Source organism: Bombus pascuorum, chromosome 8, assembly GCF_905332965.1.
Source record: "Bombus pascuorum chromosome 8, iyBomPasc1.1, whole genome shotgun sequence".
In the NCBI taxonomy this organism is placed as follows: Eukaryota; Metazoa; Arthropoda; class Insecta; order Hymenoptera; family Apidae; genus Bombus; species Bombus pascuorum.
Window position 1 is genome coordinate 11,836,375 of NC_083495.1, and position 21,315 is coordinate 11,857,689.

At 34.4% G+C, this 21,315-nt stretch overlaps 2 protein-coding genes across 4 annotated transcripts in view; both read right to left on the reverse strand.

The window, feature by feature from the left end:
* Nucleotides 1-891: 891 nt before the first annotated feature.
* Nucleotides 892-10,676, reverse strand: LOC132909679 (2-acylglycerol O-acyltransferase 1-like). Its single transcript, XM_060964626.1, has 6 exons — nt 10,285-10,676; nt 4,845-5,136; nt 3,960-4,234; nt 3,385-3,571; nt 2,516-2,715; nt 892-2,357 (listed from the first exon to the last, which is right to left on the reverse strand). The coding sequence occupies exons 2-6, from the start codon at nt 5,069-5,071 to the stop codon at nt 2,200-2,202; spliced, it is 1,047 nt and encodes a 348-aa protein (XP_060820609.1). The 5' UTR covers nt 5,072-5,136; nt 10,285-10,676; the 3' UTR covers nt 892-2,199.
* A 526-nt stretch (nt 10,677-11,202) lies between these two features.
* The window catches only part of LOC132909683 (protein GDAP2 homolog), a 67,881-nt gene continuing 57,768 nt past the window's right edge, over nt 11,203-21,315 (reverse strand). For all 3 annotated transcript variants that reach the window (XM_060964631.1, XM_060964633.1, XM_060964632.1), the window contains exons 9-12: nt 18,008-18,147; nt 17,233-17,287; nt 16,465-16,608; nt 11,203-15,852 (exon numbers count right to left, since the gene is read on the reverse strand). In XM_060964631.1, the coding sequence (XP_060820614.1) occupies nt 15,790-15,852; nt 16,465-16,608; nt 17,233-17,287; nt 18,008-18,147 (402 nt within the window). In that variant the 3' untranslated portion in view covers nt 11,203-15,789. The remainder of the gene's footprint in view (nt 15,853-16,464; nt 16,609-17,232; nt 17,288-18,007; nt 18,148-21,315) is intronic.

A 21,315-nucleotide genomic window follows, 5' to 3' on the forward strand; every position in this document is an offset into this window, starting at 1 on the left:
AAAGAAATACAAAAAGAAGCGGTATCAATTTTTGCATTAGCGACATCATGAATTTTTTAATCAAATTAAGAAGAGGAAAGAAAATAGGAAATGTTAAACAGGTTGAGTTAAGAAGGAATACGTACAAGGATTACGATCTTTAGACATTCCACTTTCTGACGAATGGATACTTCCAAGCTTCATTTGTACTGTAGTGTTGTTACTCATACTTGTTATTGTAGCAGTCTGGTAAAATCTCCTCAATGTTCCATAAAATTCTCCATGCAAATTTCTGCACAATATTTAAGAGGAAATATTTTTCCATTAGTAATTGCCGCATAAGAGTGTCTTGCAACGTCATATTCCTACGGCATAATTATTCAAAGACACTAATTAAATAAAAATAATTGTTTATTAGTAAAGCACCAATTTTAGGCTTCAGTAGAATAAAAGTATCTTTAGCAATAAGATAATAGTACTTTTTTTTTCCTTCCATATATTCATTGAAACGGACGAACTCCTCGTTGCGTGTACCATGAGCGTATCAAACAATTCTTCTATTGAGGCAATTTGTTTATTGCACGGTCGATATATATATATCTGGTGGATAGGCCGTGATAGTTGTGTGTTTCTAGTGTAGATATCACTACTGTGATACTGCTGCTTTTTCTTCTCACTTTAGACGCCGCGGAAGAAAAATCGGTCTCCGGTCGCCGGGATTTATTCCCGGGTTCCGAACGTTCGTAACTTAAGGCGCTAATTACTGCGCTGCGGTCATCCGACGCTGGTTGGTGTCGTCCGGTGGTATTTGCTATCGAGTGCCACCACATATATATATGTATAAGGAGAAACTGATGAAAGGGAAAGGTGTGCATCTATTAGAGTTCACCGATACCAAAAGAAAAATATGCCTCGATTAATTATTCGTATTTACTGTTATTATTATCGGGACAACTTCAATTAATTTAACCACTGAATCAAGGACGTGCACATACTATAACGCATTGTAGTGCGTAACAATTTGTATGGATCTATTTAACAATTTCTAACAATAGATATTTTATAAAAAAAGACTCAGTTATGTTTGCAACGAAGGTTGCTATATATACAAAAAATGTTCTATTTCATTTTATCAACAAATATGTTTGTACATATGTTTGTACATATGTTTGTCAGCTATACCGCGAAAGATCTGTCATTTTTCGCTTACTGACAAATACGAGGATTTTATGCTACGCATGTGATTATTTATCACCTCGCGTAAACGTATATCTTTATTGCATTTAGGTATATCTTCCTAGAAGCCCAAAGAAATAGGGCATTTTAGAGGTCACGTAAGATTCTATGAAAATTACAAAAAGGTAGATACTACAGCCTTATCACCAAACCGCATGCACGGAGTATATAATAACTATTGTACAATTTACATTCTCTGTTATCTGCTTTATGCATATGTACAGTTATTGTAGTATCAACAATTCTTAAAATCCCTGATTTCGTACAAGCAATCGTCGAAGAGAAGCGCTCGCTAAGAACGTATTTAATAACTTCTGATTTGAACTTCAAATCCTAACAGAGTGGAAAAATGCGTGACAAGTAGATCGATTTATGTTGCTTACATCTAACTAGAATATTCTGCTTCGGCAGCGCGAGATCCTAAAAATTCTTAACGACCGCATCTCATGAAATATACATGTTTCTATGTAAAAACATAATTACATATGGAAAAAGTATAATTATATATGGAATATGTTCAGTTTAAATACATACGTTTGAATGCTAATATTTCTTCAACTATTAAAAATGCAAACGTACTCTTTGTATAAAAGTTATTTCATTCGATGATGAATTAAATGATGGATTTAATAAAATTGATGATACAAAATTCCTAACCTTCATACAAAAGTTTATTCATATTTCTAACAATTAGAGATATGATAACGTGCGTACATTTAAACTGGACATACCGTATAGCTCTTCGGTCCTTATTCGTGATATTATAACTCTATTGACTCTTTTCTATGCAAAGTTCTTGAAACACGTAATTATCGAATTGACTACATCGCCTAACGATTGTCCATACACTGTTAAATTCTTTCACATCTTAAAACTTCTTTAATACATAAATACACGTTATTGGTTATAATTGAGCAATTTCTTGGTCCTTCGAGCAATCAATAACGCGGATCCGTTATAAATTGTCACTATTTCGTGATATCACTATACGAACTCAAGATGCACCGAATCCGCGTTCTCGATGTACTTGTGTTTCTCGTTCTCGAAAAAGTTCACCAGGTGCTTGACGAACTTCTCGTGATATTCCTCGACTTGTTCTCTCGTTGGTTCTTCTATCTTTGGTAACTCCATCGGACTACCGACTGAGAAAAAAAATTACGTAGCGCTAAAGAAATTTCCTCTATGAGAAAATAACAATTTTCAAACGTATTCCAAACACCAAAGTCTCTTCCGTAAAGTTATATTCTTAGAAAGATTATAGTAATATATTTCTAGATATTTCGCAGCTTTGAACACTTACCAACGACAGTAATTGGCTTCCGTCGAGGGATAAGACCGAAACTGTACTGGAAGAATCCTCGACCAACTAGTACAATTGGTGCAATACCGATTTTCTTACGAATGTACTCCTGTAGTCTCTTCATGAACGAGCCATCTGGCCAGGTCAATTGATCGTAAATGTTCGTTTCCCCGAATGAACAGACAGGAACCAGAGGGTTTCTGAAACAAACGAATTTCATTAGTTTCGACGATATTGTAATTGCAATACCGTGTTTAATCCTCAAACGCTCAGTTGACTGTTGAGTCATAGTGTTTATCATTGTACTGCAGATTTCTATGCGTTCAGAGAAAATTTAAGGTTGTAAAAATGTGCAGCGTCACACAATGTACAAAAATGTACAAAATACCGAAAACATAACATACAGTGAATGAAATAAATTTCTATGTAGTTGTTTCATTAGATTTATAAAAATAGGAATGTGCATAAAAATCGGCAGTTTAACGGTCAGAAAATTGGAATCGTGATGGACAATTGTGCAGTGGATTTTATTGAGTCTTTATCGTTTATCTTCTACTTTATGCGATAAAGTTCGTTAATGACATTTATCACGTGAACCATAGAATATAAAGTAAAATTATCTATTTTAATCCACAGATGTCAGCTAAGGGTTAATTTCATTGTGCATTAGCGATTCGTTTCGTCGAGACTCAATTAATTTATGCATATTGATAAAAATGTTAATAAGTTAAAGGTTAAAGGTGAGTATACTGTATGCAGGGGAAATCACATTTGCGTAGGGTTTCAAGATTTAAAGAGACAAGGTTTCTATTGTTTCATGTTCTCATGAGCTTATGATTCGAATCAACGAAAACAATGATAATTCTAACCCATTTTTCAGCGCGAGCTTTACGAAGCCTTTCCTCCTTTTTATTAGGATGCGATAAGTGCCCGGCTTACATTCGAATGCTTCTGCCGCTCCACCGACGATCAGAACTGTCGCCTTTCCTGTGTATGGTGGCGAAGGTTTTGTTGATAGTTGATGTGTCAAGGTTTCTGAACTGCTTCCAATAGCGCCTGCATTTTAATTGAACCATAGTAAATCGTTGATGGCGAAGTAACAAAAATATAAAATTACAGAAGCCGGATATATTCAAAAAGAAATCTACCACATTTCGTGGAATGACAATTTAAGAAATGTTTCTGGAGATAAAGAAAGAATATCGGTGTTATATATTATTGCTTGCTACAGTGATTTAATACTATGTTATTTAACAAATAAAAATTTTCCGGCAATAGTATATGCTTATATTAATATTTGTATACTAGGTACATCATAAAAACAGTCTAAAATATTTCATTTATGAAGTATCGTTTATCCTACGTCTTTTTGCCACATGAGATATGTAACTGCACCAGCTATTTATATATGATGACCAAATAAAAAGTAATAAATGATACGTACAGTTGGCGCGACAATACTCGCGGAAAAGCGGCGCTTTAAAGTGTTGGTTCAGTACGACGACTCTAAATTCGAGACCCGGGAAAAGTTCTCTACAGCCGATGATGTCTGTTCCGAATGCGCCATAAATTCCTGACGATAGGATTCCATGCGGAAAACTACAGAATAAATACAACTTGTTCGGATCCAAATCAGTGGTTTTCACTAATTTTATAGGAAAGTAGTTACAGAAGTATCGGCTCCACGCGCAGCTTCTAATCCACCGCAGGAATTTTCGCCTGTAGTACAGAAATCCAACTCGTTAAGTCACACCTCCGCCGATGATTATATAAATTAACGAGTTCAATATTCAAATGAAATTTTCATTGCATACAGTTTGCTCGAAACAGCATATATTATTGATCAAACTTATTAATATGAATCTCCAATATAAATAACGTTTTATCCAATCAAAGAAATAAAATGCTGATCATTCCATATAACTGAATCGAATTAATTTTTTGTATGACTCTTACTCAACGCGCTTATCAAGTCGCGCTTCACTCCTTATTTATTCGTTTATGTAAGCCGAAGGTATATTATCGATTCGTTATCTAAGTCATATTTATCAAAGGATAAGATCAATTTTTCTAAAAGATATCGCATACACGTAATGGTATTTTTAGTCAACTCAAATTCTTCGTTGGTTCTTTGTATGTGATTATCAACAAGGTTTGCAGTAATGTAACTTTTAACAGGTTATTATATTACATTATTTTCTGTATTTATTCCTTTACTTCTAGGTTGAAAAATGTAGTTCCTTTTGTTCATTTTGTAACATACGGCTGAAGCTTGCAAATAAAATAAATAAATAAATAAATAAATAAGCAAATGAATGGTCGAACTTACCGTATTTCGCCTACATCGAACTTGTTCCAATCGTAATACATCCAGATGAAGTAAAGTAATATGAAGTAACGCATGGTTTGGCTGAAGAAAAGAAAATAGGCGGTGAGAATATATCCCGCGAAGTTTCCAAATGCGAAAATTAGGATCCAAAGTGCGGCTGACAGCGTTTCTAATCTCCGATTTAATGGAACGTTTAACGGAGCGAATTTCACTCCCAGAATCTCCATCGTATTTCTCTGAGTTCCTCCTCTTATTACAGTAGCATCAATTCAGCGATTCTCCTTTGGACCCGCTAATAATAAACCAATTCGTAATATCGTTATTATAAATCGTCATATCAAGTCATTATCAAATTGTATAACAAATATAAGCTAAGTGATTGAAAACGAAAGAATTGGAGATGAAAACAAGTAAAAATGAACTATGATTAAAAATTTTAAAGAGAATCATATTCGTAAAATGAATAGAAACGAATACATGCATGTATATCCAAATGATAAAATAATGAATGATCAAAAGTGTAAAATAAGCGGGATAACGCATCAAATTCTACATTTCATCATTGCTATTATTAATAAGAAAATCTTTAATTCGGATAAGCTGTGTTTGAATGTCAAGGTTAACCAAAAATTCTGTTTGTTTTGAAACACTTAATGAAATTCAATGTCAGATGGTTGTTGCAACACTCTAGAAATAGAAATTCAGTACACGATAGACATAATCGTGCATAAGTAATATTAACGTAATTTCCGACATAGAGACATATTTAGGAAGTCATTGACCTTGAGTTCCTGTGGCAAGCCAGCATCATCATCAAATTTTACGCCCGAAACCATTCTCCTCCGCCTGTTTCGTAGCCGACGTGGGCTCTAACGATACTTAAGCGAGTAAACTTTACGCTAGACACCAGAAAAATTACGGGAATATGTATCCTGGTCGAAATGACCGCACATTATTAGCGTGCCCTTCGAGCAATGCAATCGGATTATTTATAAAAGCTACGCACGAGAAAAGAAATAGAATCGACTCGTTGGAGTGGAGTAAGTGTGTCTCGTTTCATTGTTTCGAAGTAGGTCGATTCTATAGTGTGAATGACTTATAACTCAAACAAATTGTATCTTTTCTTTCACTGAAGTTAAATAAGAATGTTTAGGAGGGGGGAATAATTGATATATGGACATATTTCTTTTTTATAATTTCAATTTTTTCGTAAGTGCAACGATGTAAATATAAAATGAATTATCAAGTTATTTGGAATATTCTGCAAAAAGAAAAATATGGAAAATAGAGGCTATCGATTGTCTAAAGCCGATTAGTTTAAAAAATATTTCGACTTTAGTTTCGTTAATGTTAGCTTGTAAAAGTTAAGGAGCATAGAAACAGCAGAAACTTCCTGCGGTTGCACGAATCGTTCGCTACAGTTGGAGCATTATTTTTTACTTTCTAAATGTTCCGATTACTTTATAGAACGTAAAATCAATTGAAGTTCATTTAAAGTTTGGTTTGTAAGGAATCGAGCATAAGATCGATTATAATAATATCGATTACAAAATGTGAGGTAATAGCTTCTGGATAATTTTCAATCGCAAACATAAATGACAGGATAGCCTTCGCATAATTTTAACTAACTAAACACATTCAGAAGTAAGAATATCTTATTCTATCTCGAAGCATTGTATTAAAACACAGCTAATTAAGTTCATTCTCATAACTTATTTCTCCATTCCATTATAAAATCGACACATTATTCATTTATAGTACTGCCATTATGTAATTCGTATTAAATTATATATTTATTACAATGTAATGGCATATGATATAACGTAGTCATTATCATGTTTTCAATATTCTTCTTTTTATCGATTAGAATTACTCATTTTCTTTGACGAAGTCAGTTAAGTGGTTATTACTAGAATATAGATATTACGGAATTATCGTGCTGCTCATGTGTTCTTTCACGATAGATTTCTCTTTAATAGCGAACGCAATATACATACGAATATAAATACGTAATTGAAAAGTTAAACATTGTCCCAGATTTCTACAAGTATCTTGCTTTCTTTGAAGGAATTTAACATTTAAAGTTTTCTATAATACAAATAACATTATAATATGAAATTTTTAGCTTGGTGCTCGCAATGCAGAACAGACGATACAAGCATTTAAAGAACAAAGTTCGTTAGAATTAACTAAATCCAAAGGATATACGATACATATGTCACGTGCAGTCTAATAATGCTAATCGACAAATAATTTTGCTTCCCTATAAAAAAGGTGACAGGTGAGCTGTTCAAAGCGCAGTTCAACTTCATAACTTACAAAGTTAGAAAAATGACGATATTATAAATGTTAGTCTTTCAAATTCACGTTGGAGTTTCGGTGCGCTATTCAGCTTCCGTGGTTTATATATTTCCTGACAAGTTCTAGTTAGTAACTACGTTCCTGGCTAATGGAATTGGGAAATAGACAAAAATAGAATCAATCACTTTGGTTTCGTGACTTCTCAGAGACTCATACGCGTTTTCTTCCGGAAATCATTATACCGATACGAAAGAATCTACATAATATATGAAAATTCTTTCTTTTGAAGCGCATGGAATTACCACGATCAGGTTACGTTTAATCTTTGATCGATCTTAATATATTAATGTTCATCGACTAAGGGTCGTTAATTATCGATTTCCTCTTCAATGTCAATGGCAATTGACGTCGTTTAAAAATTATATTTAATTCAATTATGATCACCTGACGATTCCCCACTGATAATGATACGGCTGAATTAGTTTTCTCAATACCGTGAATAGTAGTATAATAATAAGTAGCATTGAACAGTTTGAACCAGTGTCTAACTCCGTTGTGTCGAGCACAGAATGCGTGACCTGTTTGGTAAGATGAATGGATCAGGGCAGCGATTTGTAATCTTTTCTTTGTCACGGATCCTCTTTAAATAATCCCAGCACTTAACTTAAAATTGAAATCCTTCACGTGCCAAAGTATGTAGCTATATTTAAAAAGATCATCGATTGTCCATTAACAACTCTCAAATTTGGAGGTGAGAATCTCATTATAAATAAATGCAGGAATGAAATATAATCACGACAAAAGTGCAGAGTCTAGGAATTGACGATGTCCATACCGATGACGATGTCGATGTCGAAGCTGCGACGCAATGCTTCAGTTCCTAGCAAAGACGACTCTATGTATGTGTGCGAGTGGATCATGCGATTAACGAAAAAACGAAAGGCCTGTGAGAAGAACATACGTGTTGAACTATTTCTTTCTATTTTATTATATAATTTTCAAATCTTCTCTGAGCATTTCTTACATTTCCTACATAAGTAAATACAAACACTAAATATTATTTATTCAGATGATACAAAACGTTACGTGTCTAAGGATTTCGTGGAATTGAGAATCACTGAATTACAGAATAGCAAGAATTACATAAGAATACCTTGTTATAGACCTTTGTTCATTTCCCTCTCATACACGATTAGATTATAGAACGATGATCATTGAAAATGATTCGATAAGGTTTCCTTTTTTTACTGTCGTGATGTGACAAATATGTAATTTCTAGCCATCACAAACTAATTTTCTTAGACCATTTCGTCATATTTTTTATAAATATCCGTCTCATCTTAGAGTTTCTATATCTTTAGATCGGTGCTACTATAATAATCTTCGGATGATCAATTCAAGAGATAAAAGTTCCTACTTGGAACACCAGTACTTTTTGTTTACGCACTCGGGTATCAGAAATTAAATGGAACCAGGGCGATGGTCTTCTAAATATTTTCATGCCACTCGTATATTCTATCAAACGTCAACATTCGCTCGTTTGAAATTCAAATAGAGTTTAACTTCCGAGGATTGCCGGTTAAGCGATATTTATTGGTTCGAAGAGAAATTGGAAGAACTCATTACTCAGACTCGCTTCCTACTTCTTAAAGAATGATCAACATGTTCGCAACTTGTCTAGAGTCCAGTTGATTGACTGTACGATTCATCGAGCAAAGAACAGAGCTGAGATAATGAGGAATACATCGAATAGAGAATGGAATTGTACAAAAAGAGGCAGAGGTATTTACCAGTATAATCACTCGGTCGTGTATCTAAGAAATTAACAAGATTTCCTCAGCTATTTTGTCTCAAAAGTTTCCTGAATGTTAAAATGCATATAAATGCGGGAAGAAACAACTAATGTTTAACGAGGTGTATTAGACATATACTAGATACTTCACAACAGCAGATAGTTTCTAAATTGTTAAATTTGAAGAAATTGTCAAGTATTTGTGTATGTGTAGATTAAGAGACATACAGAAAGCAAAGAAATTAAGATAACTTGACAAAATATATAATTACACGTTAGAAATCATATTTTTTTAAATGACATAAATTCGCATCAACGATATGAATGTAGTATGAGATGGTGAATTAAATTTTCTGGAAAGAACAACTTTAAGAGCGAGAAATTTTATTTACAGATATTTGTTTTGACAAGTGGGCACAGAGAATTTTATAGAATTCTCGTGCAGTAATTTTCTTGATGCTCAACTATCCTTTATACCTATCCACACGGCAATGAGGATGTAATCAAAATCATTAACAAACGGCGACGTGAAATCTCCAACAAATGACACGACCTAGTCTCATGCTAGCTCGCTTGAAAAGTTGTTGCACTCATCAAAAGCACTTCTGTCGACGTTAAAACTAATCAAAAGTATCCACTGTTCATTTTAAATTACCTCCACTAATCAATTTCAGAACACTATCACCATTCTCTGATACAATCAGAATGTATTACATTACAAAAGTCTCGTAGTTCATCATTCATGCCCACTTATGTACTTCATATACAATTCAAAAAATTAACCAAGTTGAAAGAAGACTCTCAATAGACTTGATTAATCATTGATACATTGATACTCAAAAGTATCAACTTCAGATTCTAACTTTTCTCCAATAACTAATTTTCCAACACTATCGCCATTCACTAAAATAAAAATAATATATATTCGTCAAATATAAAACTTGCCATTGAATTCTTTACTACTCATAAATCAAACGTCCCGTATATGACACGCTCATTGGAAATGTAAACAATTCATCAATCGTCCTATCAAGATCCATATGACGATAGGAAACCATGAATGACACCGGTTATTCAAATATTCTATCATAAATTTCCGGACCCGTATGACAACATACACCGATCTATTTGTATCTTTAGAAGCATCCTGATTCTACTCTATTAAACTTCAAAATCACTCGCAGTTTTTTAAATAAAAAGCTCTGTATCGATCACTCTCGCTCTCTGTCAATCGTATCTTTTCTCAACCTTTTCGCTATTGAAACAGAAAAAAATCAATAAATCTGAAAGAAGACGTAAAATCCTTCGTCTCACTGAATCATAAAAATAGACAACCAAAAGACGTACGTGAGAGTCGTTTCCTACTAAGATCTAACAGTGACCGCCAAACAGCCTCTCTCTATTTGCGGAGCCGGTGATTTCCTGTATTGGCACAGTCTCGTCGCACTCTGATTTCGTTTGACAGTGTTCGTTTTGTGTCGAAACTTTCACAACGAGAGCACAGTTAAGATGAGCTGAGCAGGACGAATGTAAGAAGGTGAATGCACGCGACGAAATGCTCGGCTCGGCGTCACGCTGTTCACTGGCTGAGCACCGCGAGTGTAAACGCACGTCCCTCGGTAGCCACACAGGCATCCTAGCAGTGGAATCAATGACGAGAAAGGAGAAGGGTCTGTCGTTCTTTCTCTCTAGGAACGCGCTATTCAGAGTTGATGCTGTCTCGTCTGATGTGGTTTGGTACTGACCTTCTGTGGATCGATAATCCGTGGATCTAGCTGAGGGGACAGCTGGACGGTGCAGGTAGTGAAAATGAATAATGGGCGTCTACAACAAACTATGGAGGGAAGAATTAGGAGAAGAATTTTAACATTTGCTAGATTTAGCTTTCATATTTATGATAAGTGGGCCAAGGATGTTTATGTATTTGTGAGAAATTTTGAATGGGACAGTGCACATGATGTTTATATACACGATAGATAAAAATGTAAGAAGTATTAAAAGTGTAATACTTATGATGATAATTTGTAGGTGAGGCAATTTCCTGCAAGATGTGATCATCATCAAAGAAATACAAAGTTGTCGTTCAATGTTATACTCCAATGTTCCAAATTATTCTAAATTAAGGCACTAATTTTCAACTTGTGCACTATAAATATCTTCAGCGATAAGATAATAGTACTCCATATCTTCCCCTTCTTTGTCCTTTTGCACGTCCACTAAAAAAGATAAATTCCTCGTCACGTGGTCTGGAAGTGAATTAAACAGTTCTTCTGTTGAAACAATACGTTTATTGCTCGATCTATAAAAAAACAGACGAAAGGGCAAGGTGTGCACCTGTTACAGGCCGTGCATCGGCACCGAGAGAAAAATATACCTCGATTAATTAGAATCTATTACCATCGCGACAACAATTACAATTAGTTTAACCGGTATATCGTAATGCGTACGATGTATACACACAATAATGCACGTGTAGTTTCCGAAGCTTCCGATCTTGTTTCTTACCGGGTTGATCTTCGTTTCTTGTAAAAAACTTCCGCCTAAAAAACATAAAGTTTGTGTTTTCATTCTCCTTCGTCGACGATATTTCGTTCTCCGAAAGGAAGAACAACAGCCAAGTAGAAATTCGCATGAAATTGCGTGTAAATCGATTGACGTTATAATTTATCTTCTTTTCTTCTTTTTTTTTTTTTCAGGAAAGAATACATCTGTTAAACGATCGACAATCTTAATATATATTTTCCCTCATATAAAATTCACCTTTAATAACGCTGACTGCGTTCAACGATTAATTTTATAATTACCGTTTAATTAATCAAATTTGCGATTAGTGAAACGCAGTTAACAATGAATTTCAGCACGATTGATAGAACAATATCTCTTCTAAGTTATCTCGATGATCCACGTGGCGATCTTATCGTAGACTTTTTGATTCTGTGAAAAAACCAGATCGAAAACATGAAGATTATTTTTTTTCTTTATTATTCGCGTTAATCTTTCAAGAAAATATCATTGTGAGCCCATTTCCTTTTTTAACAATTTTATAACAGATTTTTAATCAAGAACCTTAGTTTCCTTTTTAACGAAGGTTCCTATACATATATAGAAAAAATTCTCCATTTCATACTTTCAACGTGTATTTTTAGACAGGTATCAATCAGTTACTATCTTTTTAATTTACTCTGAGCTTCATTTGGTTAATGACTCACAATCGAGTGTGTTCGAGCCATCGATCACAATGCTTTGTGGTTGTGCATAACCAGAAAAGTTCGGAAAGTAAACGTGAATCTCGGAATTCTAAGGTGTACAGCAGCACCGATCGAAAACGCCTATGGCCACACATAGTTTTACAAGCTCTTCTCGTTCGGTCTGATCGTTTCCATTTCGCAGCCCCTAAAAGCGAGGGAACAGCGGCTTCGATTTAGTTTCTTTATTTTTTTCTTTTTTTCTTTTTTCCAAGCCGTAGATTATCTTCTAAGCGTAAAGCCTAATGCTCGGATGTCTCTTTTAAAGTCCTATTACAGTCGATCAGAGAAGCAAAAATCTATGATTCAATGTTCATTTGTATTCTCGTCTTTTCTTTTCAAGAAATTTTTTTAAAGAAATTCTTGACGATCGTGATCGAGATTTCAAGGTCATTTCCGATTATCGTTTTTTTAGCATCCATCCTAGGTAGAAAATTTAAATGTTCACTACGGTAGTTTACGCACATCGTTTGCAAATTATCTTTGGTATTAAAATCCACTTAAATTACTGAATTAAGTGTGCACCAAGGTGTAAAGTTAATATGTTTCAATATTTCCATTGGTTTAGTCTCTAATCGTACTTGACCTCGATATTTGACTAGATTAGGACTTTAAAGAGCTTCGGATAGAATCTCAGCCTCCGCTAAGCACGCAGTAATTGCATATTGTCACGAATCTTCGCCTTATCTACGACATCAACGTACGAATCAATTCTCTGCTTCAACATGTTTACATGGCCGTAACAAGAGCAACGTCTGATCGTCCAAACCGTACTCAACAATCGATAAGTATCTCTCTTTTTCAAAAACAACAAATGGCAACGAGGATGTTTGGACGACACGTTGCGCGACGCTTGGCTACTTACTATAAACGATTGTCAGGGACGGACAGTGAGGTCGTTCAACGTAAATCGTCGAAAAGAATCGTCACGTGACACGGTCGATCGACCAAACGAATGACTTAAGATTTCACGTCACGTTTAAGTCCACTCGTGTCCCGTGTACGTAATTTTTAAACCGAAAAAGCTCGGAACAGAGACACGAACCGAATATCATGAAAATGTACGTAAATCGTAGAAATTATTGTGGAAACTTCAGGAATTATTTTTCGAGAAGATAAGATATGGACTCTTTAATGACCGTAACAAATATCTCATGTTTTATAGATAAAAAAAAAGAAGGTGGATGAAGGCTTATGAAGTATTTAAATTAATCATAAAAGAGCTACAAAGCAGTTAAATCCTTGCAGAATGTTCGTGGAAGATTTTAGAAAGAGCTGATTACATGATACGGTTCCTTGAAGCGAAATTATTTATAGAAGAGTATTAAGACGTTCAGAGAAGTTACGTCAATAGCATGTTGTGCATACTGTACAGGAAATTCATATATGCAAACCTATCAAAATATTTTTATCAACGCAAATGAATCGTGATATGCTTGTAATGTAATAAAATAATGTAAAGAAATAGAAAAAAATTCAAGTACGTGTCTCTTGTTCGATAATATTGAAATAAAAAGCTTGGATAATGTGAAATGAGTTTTTGAAAACACCATTTTCGTCGCAGAATAACGAGCAAGTAAACTGATCTTTTATTGGGATGAATGGATACTCTCATTCCACGTTTGTTTCAATGAAACTCTATTCTAACGCTATTCTAACGTCAACGAACATCACCAACACAATAAAAAGTAATAAAAAGATATCTCAACGATCAAGCATCCTTGAACTATATTTGGAGTTAATAATAATAAAATTAGAACATATACACACATCTCTGACTCGGAGGTACGGTCAATTATAACCCATTATTCTTAGTTCGTTCATTCACTACGAGCCAATAATTGTTCTTTTTTATTTTAGGGGGTTGATGAATGATTCTGATTCGACTAAACTCTTAGGAGAGTGAAACGGCGCGAGAAAAATGGGCTAATCGACGTGATCTACGAACGCGATATCGTCAACATTTTGTTTCGCCACTTCGAGCTTCTAAAAATGCTTAACAACGAGTATAACGATCCTGTCTCACGAAATATATACATATGTGTATAAAGTACATCCGATTTATATATATATATATATATATGCTATTAATTTTTCAACTGTTAAAAAATGTGAACAAATTTTTTAGATGAAAGTTATTCGATTTAACGTAGAACACTGAATAAAATTTGAAAAATTCGGAAGATGATTCAAGTTTCAAATTATATTTCTCCCGTCAAATCAACTTTCATATGAAAAATTTGTTTATAGATTTTAATAATTAGATGTAAAATAGTGTATTTATATTTGAACTGAACACGCTATACATATGTATATAGGTCGCGAGAAAGCTTTTAAAGTTTATTGCTTCATCTAATCTAGAATTGAACCGCGAGTACGACCTCGGTGCTCAGCCATTGAATTTTTTTGGCATTCTCATTCACGTCGAATATGAATCGATTAGGCGTCATTGGGGTTCGTTTCATTTCATTACAAGATTACAATATGGAAATGAACGATCTTAAGACGACACTAAATTGACCCATCGTGGACAAACCCGAAGTTCGTACTGAACGAGCACTTAACGTTAATCAGTCCCACACGTTGGTTTAAACGATCCACGCTAAAGAACCGAAGCCGTAGCGCCACGGGAGGAACCTGTCGTTCTTTACATCCTGTCAGCCGAGAAGTTGCAACATTATATATCATTCTCTTCATAATTTTCTTTTTCTACATATATCGAAAATACCGCGTGCCAGCGGCCCGCGAATCATTCACCAACGACGTGACATAATAAAATACGATGTACAATAATCGAATAGACACTTTTTGCTGTACAACGACGGATAAGAAAATAACAAAAAAGCGATCGACAGTTTTTATATTAAGCCGTCATTTAATTCTACGGTTCGTCGTCGACGCCCTTTTCCTCATATATCCACCAACAACGCTCCTTTTCTGATTCTAAAACCGTACAATAGCTACCTATATATAAGAACAACAAGATCCCACGTTCCATCGTAACAACGACGACGAGAATACTGATTATTGGTGTTTTGGCAGCCGATATCCGCGCAGCACGCGAATTGCAATTTCCTGATTCTCCTACTCCCTCGATCTTCGATTTCATTGATTTCTTGGTGTTTCTCGAGTGTTATTTTTTTCGATATAGTCCAGCATCGGTCAATGTACGGCCAAACGTTCTTCACAGGAAATCTAAAGAGCCGGAAGAAATCTCTTTTCTTCTAGCAAAGAGCATGCGACTCGTAACGAGAAACAGACAGATGGGCAGTGGTTTCTTGATTCTTCAGCGACCAATCGGGAAATAACTGTCGCGCGAAGCACCGACCATTCTTCATCTTCCAAGGTCTTCGACGTTTCCCGTCCATCGCTAGGCACTTTTGCCGCTTTTGAGGAACCGACTGTCTTTGATCGATCAGCAACTCGCCTCCTTTGGCAGATTTCCTTAGAACGTGATCGTGCCGAACTGGCGGAAGCGATATACGGTGGTCGGTACACGAGGGAACACGCGTGTGTCATTACGGACACCATACTATCGAGCGGAACGGTCGATCCGACAGCTTCGTTCTGTCCAGTGCTTCGCTGGCTGGGAGGCCGGGTCGGAGAGTTACGTGGACGTCGAGGGTGACGACGAGATTGGATCTGGCTGGTAGTACCTCATGCCGTTTATCTGCAATATTTCATATTAGGTGTAATTGGGAATTATCTTCTTAATATGTATTTTTTTCATAGAAAAAATTGCAGTCCATGGTGATCTTTAATTGTAAAATTTAATGCAATATTTAATTCAATTTAATTTGGTAATTTCTTTCCACTCAATGTTTTACTTCAATTCAATTCTTTTCACATGATTAATATTTTCTTCTACATTGTTTTCCATCTGGATCTTTCCATTCTATGAGATCTCCGAAACAATTTAATGTAACGTCTGTTCTTTTAACATTGTGAATATCAAAAATAATTCAAAGAATTTTGTTAATATTTTTGTTATTCTAACACATCTTCTTTCACATCTAAATCTTTCAGTCTTGTGAAGTTTGAAGAAATTGATATATGTTTAGCACTATGATAAACTATTCTTTTTTTCTTAATTATGAGATTTTTTTATATCTGTGATATATGTACTGAACTTCTAGAAATATCTACTATTTCAATACATTTTTCTATTATTTTACTACTTTATACAATATGCCGGTTATTTTTACTTTATTCAGAATCTAGTTTTTAGAACCTTGCGTATCTCCTTGTTAATACCATAAAAGGAACTGTAAAGAGACCGTACCGTCATGTCGTATTCCGTGATATACGCAGGAATCTCCAATTGCTCGGGAGACATCACGTCATAAAGATACTCTACTCCAGGTAGATTGTGAACCTTCTGTTTGATGGCTGGAGCCATGAACGTCGTGAACCACCACGTCACCATCTGCAATAGATAACAATGGAATTACTACATTTACATTCGCAAGTTCGATATTATCACATTTTCACACTTATTCAAATCAACGAGATATTTCAGTTTATCGATTAAATCATATTAGAACGATCTATACACTATCATTATTCTTAAACACAAGACAAGGAGAAAGAAAAACGGAGAGGTCCAATTATTTTCCTCCGCTTCATCGACATCGTCGTTTGTCTTATTTCGCGGTTCCTTTGAGAACATTTTGTCTCACTAACAATGCAAGATCCAGTTCACAAGATACGGATTGGTCTCGCGGAGGGTCAAGGATGTGTTTGCATGAATTTGCAAATCGCAAGCGCGAAAATGCGTTTGTTAAATGGCTACCGGAAAAGCAGGAAGTTCGATACGATCGTGTGATTAACATGGAACACAAATGTGGGAAATACAATAATAGAAGACGTTATTACGCCTTAAAACTTGGACTTTATCGACACTCCTTATCGATTCTTATTCAAATTTATTATACTGAATTATGATAGTGTTTCTGAATGTGTAAAAATTTTCCACTAAAATTGATATATCGATAGACATCAATAGGGAAAATTGATACATTTTCGAGTAGTTCATTGGTTTCGTGTTTACCTTAGTCCAGAAAGTCGGGTGGATAATGTAGAAGTGTTTCAGGTTCTTCTTATACCTGCAATAAGAACATTTTAATATTAATGTATATTGATATATATTTAACGTGTATAACTCATTGACATGCATTTGATTAAAAATGTTAACAGATATATAACACGTTGAATAAATTTTTCATTTAGAATAGAAAATTTTTTTTCACAAGAACTAGTTTTGTCGATAGAAATCCTTGTCTACGTTGCATCACTTTTGTTCATCTAATACGTCAATTTACTTTTCATGATCATAACGTTGAATTATGCATAAAATTACGTATCATTTAAATTACTGCTATATACGACTAATTGCTACGATCAGTATATAGCACGATGAAATGATAAATAAGTGTCCCTGAAATAGGTATATTTTAAAATTTAATTTCTAAAGTAAAGTTCTAATTCAGAAAATGAAATGGGCTGTTGTATTCTATAGATATTAGTATTAGATCATACATATTTACGTATTCAAAATAACTTTAGTATTATATACTTGGTCTTATATATAATTGATATAATATTGTAATATATATATAATATGTATAATTATATATAATATTATATAATGGCCTTAAATATACCATATATCAAATTAAAATTATCTTTATATATAATAAACGTTAATTAATCCACGTCTTCTTAAATTTGATTTTAAAGTTTTGATCTTAGCTTAGTAGAAGCAAGCTCATTTGCAACGAAAATATAATTATTAAAAAGATAGAGTTACAGGAAAAGAGACTCACTTGTAAGGAAGCACGTTGTACACTTCGCGCAACCAATGTAAACTGGGATAGTTGTTGCTAGTTGTTAATGTGTGGAAATAAGCGATAACATAATCGCCTTTAACAATTGGATCCAACAGCTGTATCAGGTACAGAAGTGCCTGAAACAAAAATAAGAAATTCTTCGTTAGTAAATTTTTAATAAAAATTTGAACTGCCGAATTATTTACACGTTAGATTAACCATATAAATTATCTTTTAATTTCTACGAACTTTTCTCTGAATAGATTCATGTATATTACACACTAATAAAAGCTTAATGAAATTTATGACACAACGTAGCTTAAGCAAACCGAGTTGCGCAATTGCAACCAGTCATATCTCTTTCTCGCATGTATATAAAAAAATTGTAACTTAAGAACACAAGTGACAAATGTGGTAGTGCAAACCCGTATTATGGTAATACAGGGCATTATAATTTTTTGCAGCAAAAACAGTTGATTATCTTTATTCATAATTCTCTGCTTGAAAAAGATTCTAAATTCAGGTTAAAAAAAATAATAATACAATAAAAATTACTTGTCTTTTCCTCGCATCTTTTTATGTGTCTATTTTTTTTAAACAGATCTTTAAATAAAAACTACCCCTCGAAAGAAATAATTAATTCATGTCGTCTATTCTCTAAAATTCTCATTAATTCTCAACCCTCGACTTTAATTTAATAAACTTAAACACTCCTATGCGTGTGTTACAATTCTCCAAGATGATATAAATCACCTAACCATATAAATCATCTAGCTCATAAAAAATTCTTCAAGATCAAGACATAAGTTACATTCGATGATAACACATTTCATCATTGAATCCACAATCTATTCCCGAAGAAATATTTCCAAAAGATGTTAGTTTGTGTATTGCACAACTCTTTTCTTTTTCATTATTTTATTAAATAATATATGATCCATTTTGTTTTATTAAAAAAAATGTTGTGCATCTATTATTTCCTTATAAAACGAAAGAAACTTTTGCGATAACCTAATATATTCTTTTCGCAGAAAATCTTTATAAATGTCCAAATCAGTCACTGTATAGAGAAGGTTCGACGAGTGCTTTGCTCTTTTCGGTGGCAAGGCCTCTGACCTAATTTCCACGACCCCCGTGACTGGGGCGAGGAACCGGAGTACTAATTCGAGTTGTGGCGGTGCGATCGATTAAAACGTGATAACGAGTGCGCTTCGCCGAGATCAAAGACTCCCGTTTGCGAGCATCTTGTGTACCTCGTAACGTTTGACCGATTTCATGGCGCAGTTCAACGAGAGTAATTTCGATTTTCGGAACCAGACGGAAGGACGTGTGTTCCATTAGTGGAAACACGAATAAATTTACCAAGGGACTGCTACTTCGACGAGTCGGGTTGCTATTGTAAATAGATCAGATGGTGTTCGTCTGGCGAAATGATAAAACGGAGATGCCTTTGATGTCAGAGAATTTTTGGAGAATAAATATCGATGAGGGGCGATAAAATAGAGGTAATTCTGATTTTATTTACAGAACTTTTGAGAAGTTAAACGACAACGTGCGTGTTACACGAAACATTTTGAAATTTCATTAACATTGTATCGAGACACGACTAGCGTGATTATATTAGTAACATTTATAACGAATCCGAGAATGTATGTACGTAGAAATTACAATATAAGATATTTATTGCAAGTGTAGGTTTCGCAAAAATCAATTATCGATTGCCTCAGTAATCTACGATATTTAGTGAGATCAACCTTATCATTAATTTCTATTAAACCGCTATTCACGTTGTATATCAATCTTTTATGAAGAATATATTTGCAATAAATGTCTTGTAACTTCTATTATACATTATCGGATTGCTTTCAAGTTTTATCAATATACTCTGAGAGCTTCAATTTTATGACACATCGGAGTAACTGCTAAGGATTATAGACATTGATTAAAAAAAAAAGCACTAAATTATCATGCTATGAATGTCCCACAATAGATCAATAAAGTATTATGTTATGAAGCATAATTGAAAGTTAGGCTTACCTAAGCAGAAACTTCTACATGTACGTATAAATTCTATGCGACGCGCAGAAATGCAAAACCGCATTAAACGCACTTAACTAAATTTTTTGTTTTTGCAAAAATGATTATTTTAATAGACGTTATCTAAATTGTAAATGCATTTCATAAAACTAGCACAGATACCTACGTGCGTAGGTTCTAGCTGCAGTTAGATCAATTTATGACCCTACTTAACGCTTTACTCTATGACGTCATTCATATCGTTTCCACCAAGTACTACACACATATACGAAAAGTTTGCGGTTGAGAAAGGGAGGAAGAGAAAGTCGGTCGTTTCCTCCCGTCAGATATCGTTCCAACTGGAATGGGTGGTAGCGTCGGTTTCGAAGATTCGCCAACCCTCTGATATGTTTCTTCCCTTTCGTTCCTCGACGTCGTCGTCGGTGACGTCAAGAGGTCTGCGCGGGTCAAACGTGTATTTTAATCCGATATCACGGCCGACGTCGTACACATGTGGGTCGAGCGATATTGTGATATTAAATTCTGCGTTCTAGTAAATTGGGACGTTCGAGGAAGATAGGGAATGTAATGTAGATTCCTTTTATAGATAGGTTGTTTCAGGGATTTACTTTTATTCAGATTGGTCGAAGGTGCGATGAGTGTACGTATTTTTAATATCATTCATATTCTTCATTTCACGATATATTTTCTACTCTTTCTTTTTCAATCGATGAGATTCGAGAAAGGGATGGAAAATAGGTTTAAAATGCGAAATGAAACAAAGATTCGATAAGGAGGTATATACATGATCATCGGTATCGGTGTTTTAATATCTATTTACCTGTTGTTGAAATATAAATTGAAAACATCAGCGACTCATATCGCAGATATTTCTTAAGACTCAATTTGCGTCAAGAGTTTGATCCTAAGCAAATTGAAACGTCACGAGACGTCGTATTTTATACGCAATCTTTTCACAAATAAAAAAAGGTAAATTGTATACTTTTTTACGTTCGTCAGAATGGATTTGTAGATTCGCTTTGATTAAACAATTCTTGCTGATTTCCATAAATATTTTCCCTGCCTCTTTCACTCCGCAGAAATATCCTTTAAGAGAGGAAAAGTTCGTAACGAAAGAATCTTTTCAAGCATCACGTATGAACAGAATTTCACGAATGAAAGAAATTATCGCGCTTCGTGGATTCTAAATTTTGACCGAAATTAATCTATTCAACGTTTAAAATCATCTTCATTACTCTTTCTACGTGCACGAGAGATTACGAGATAAA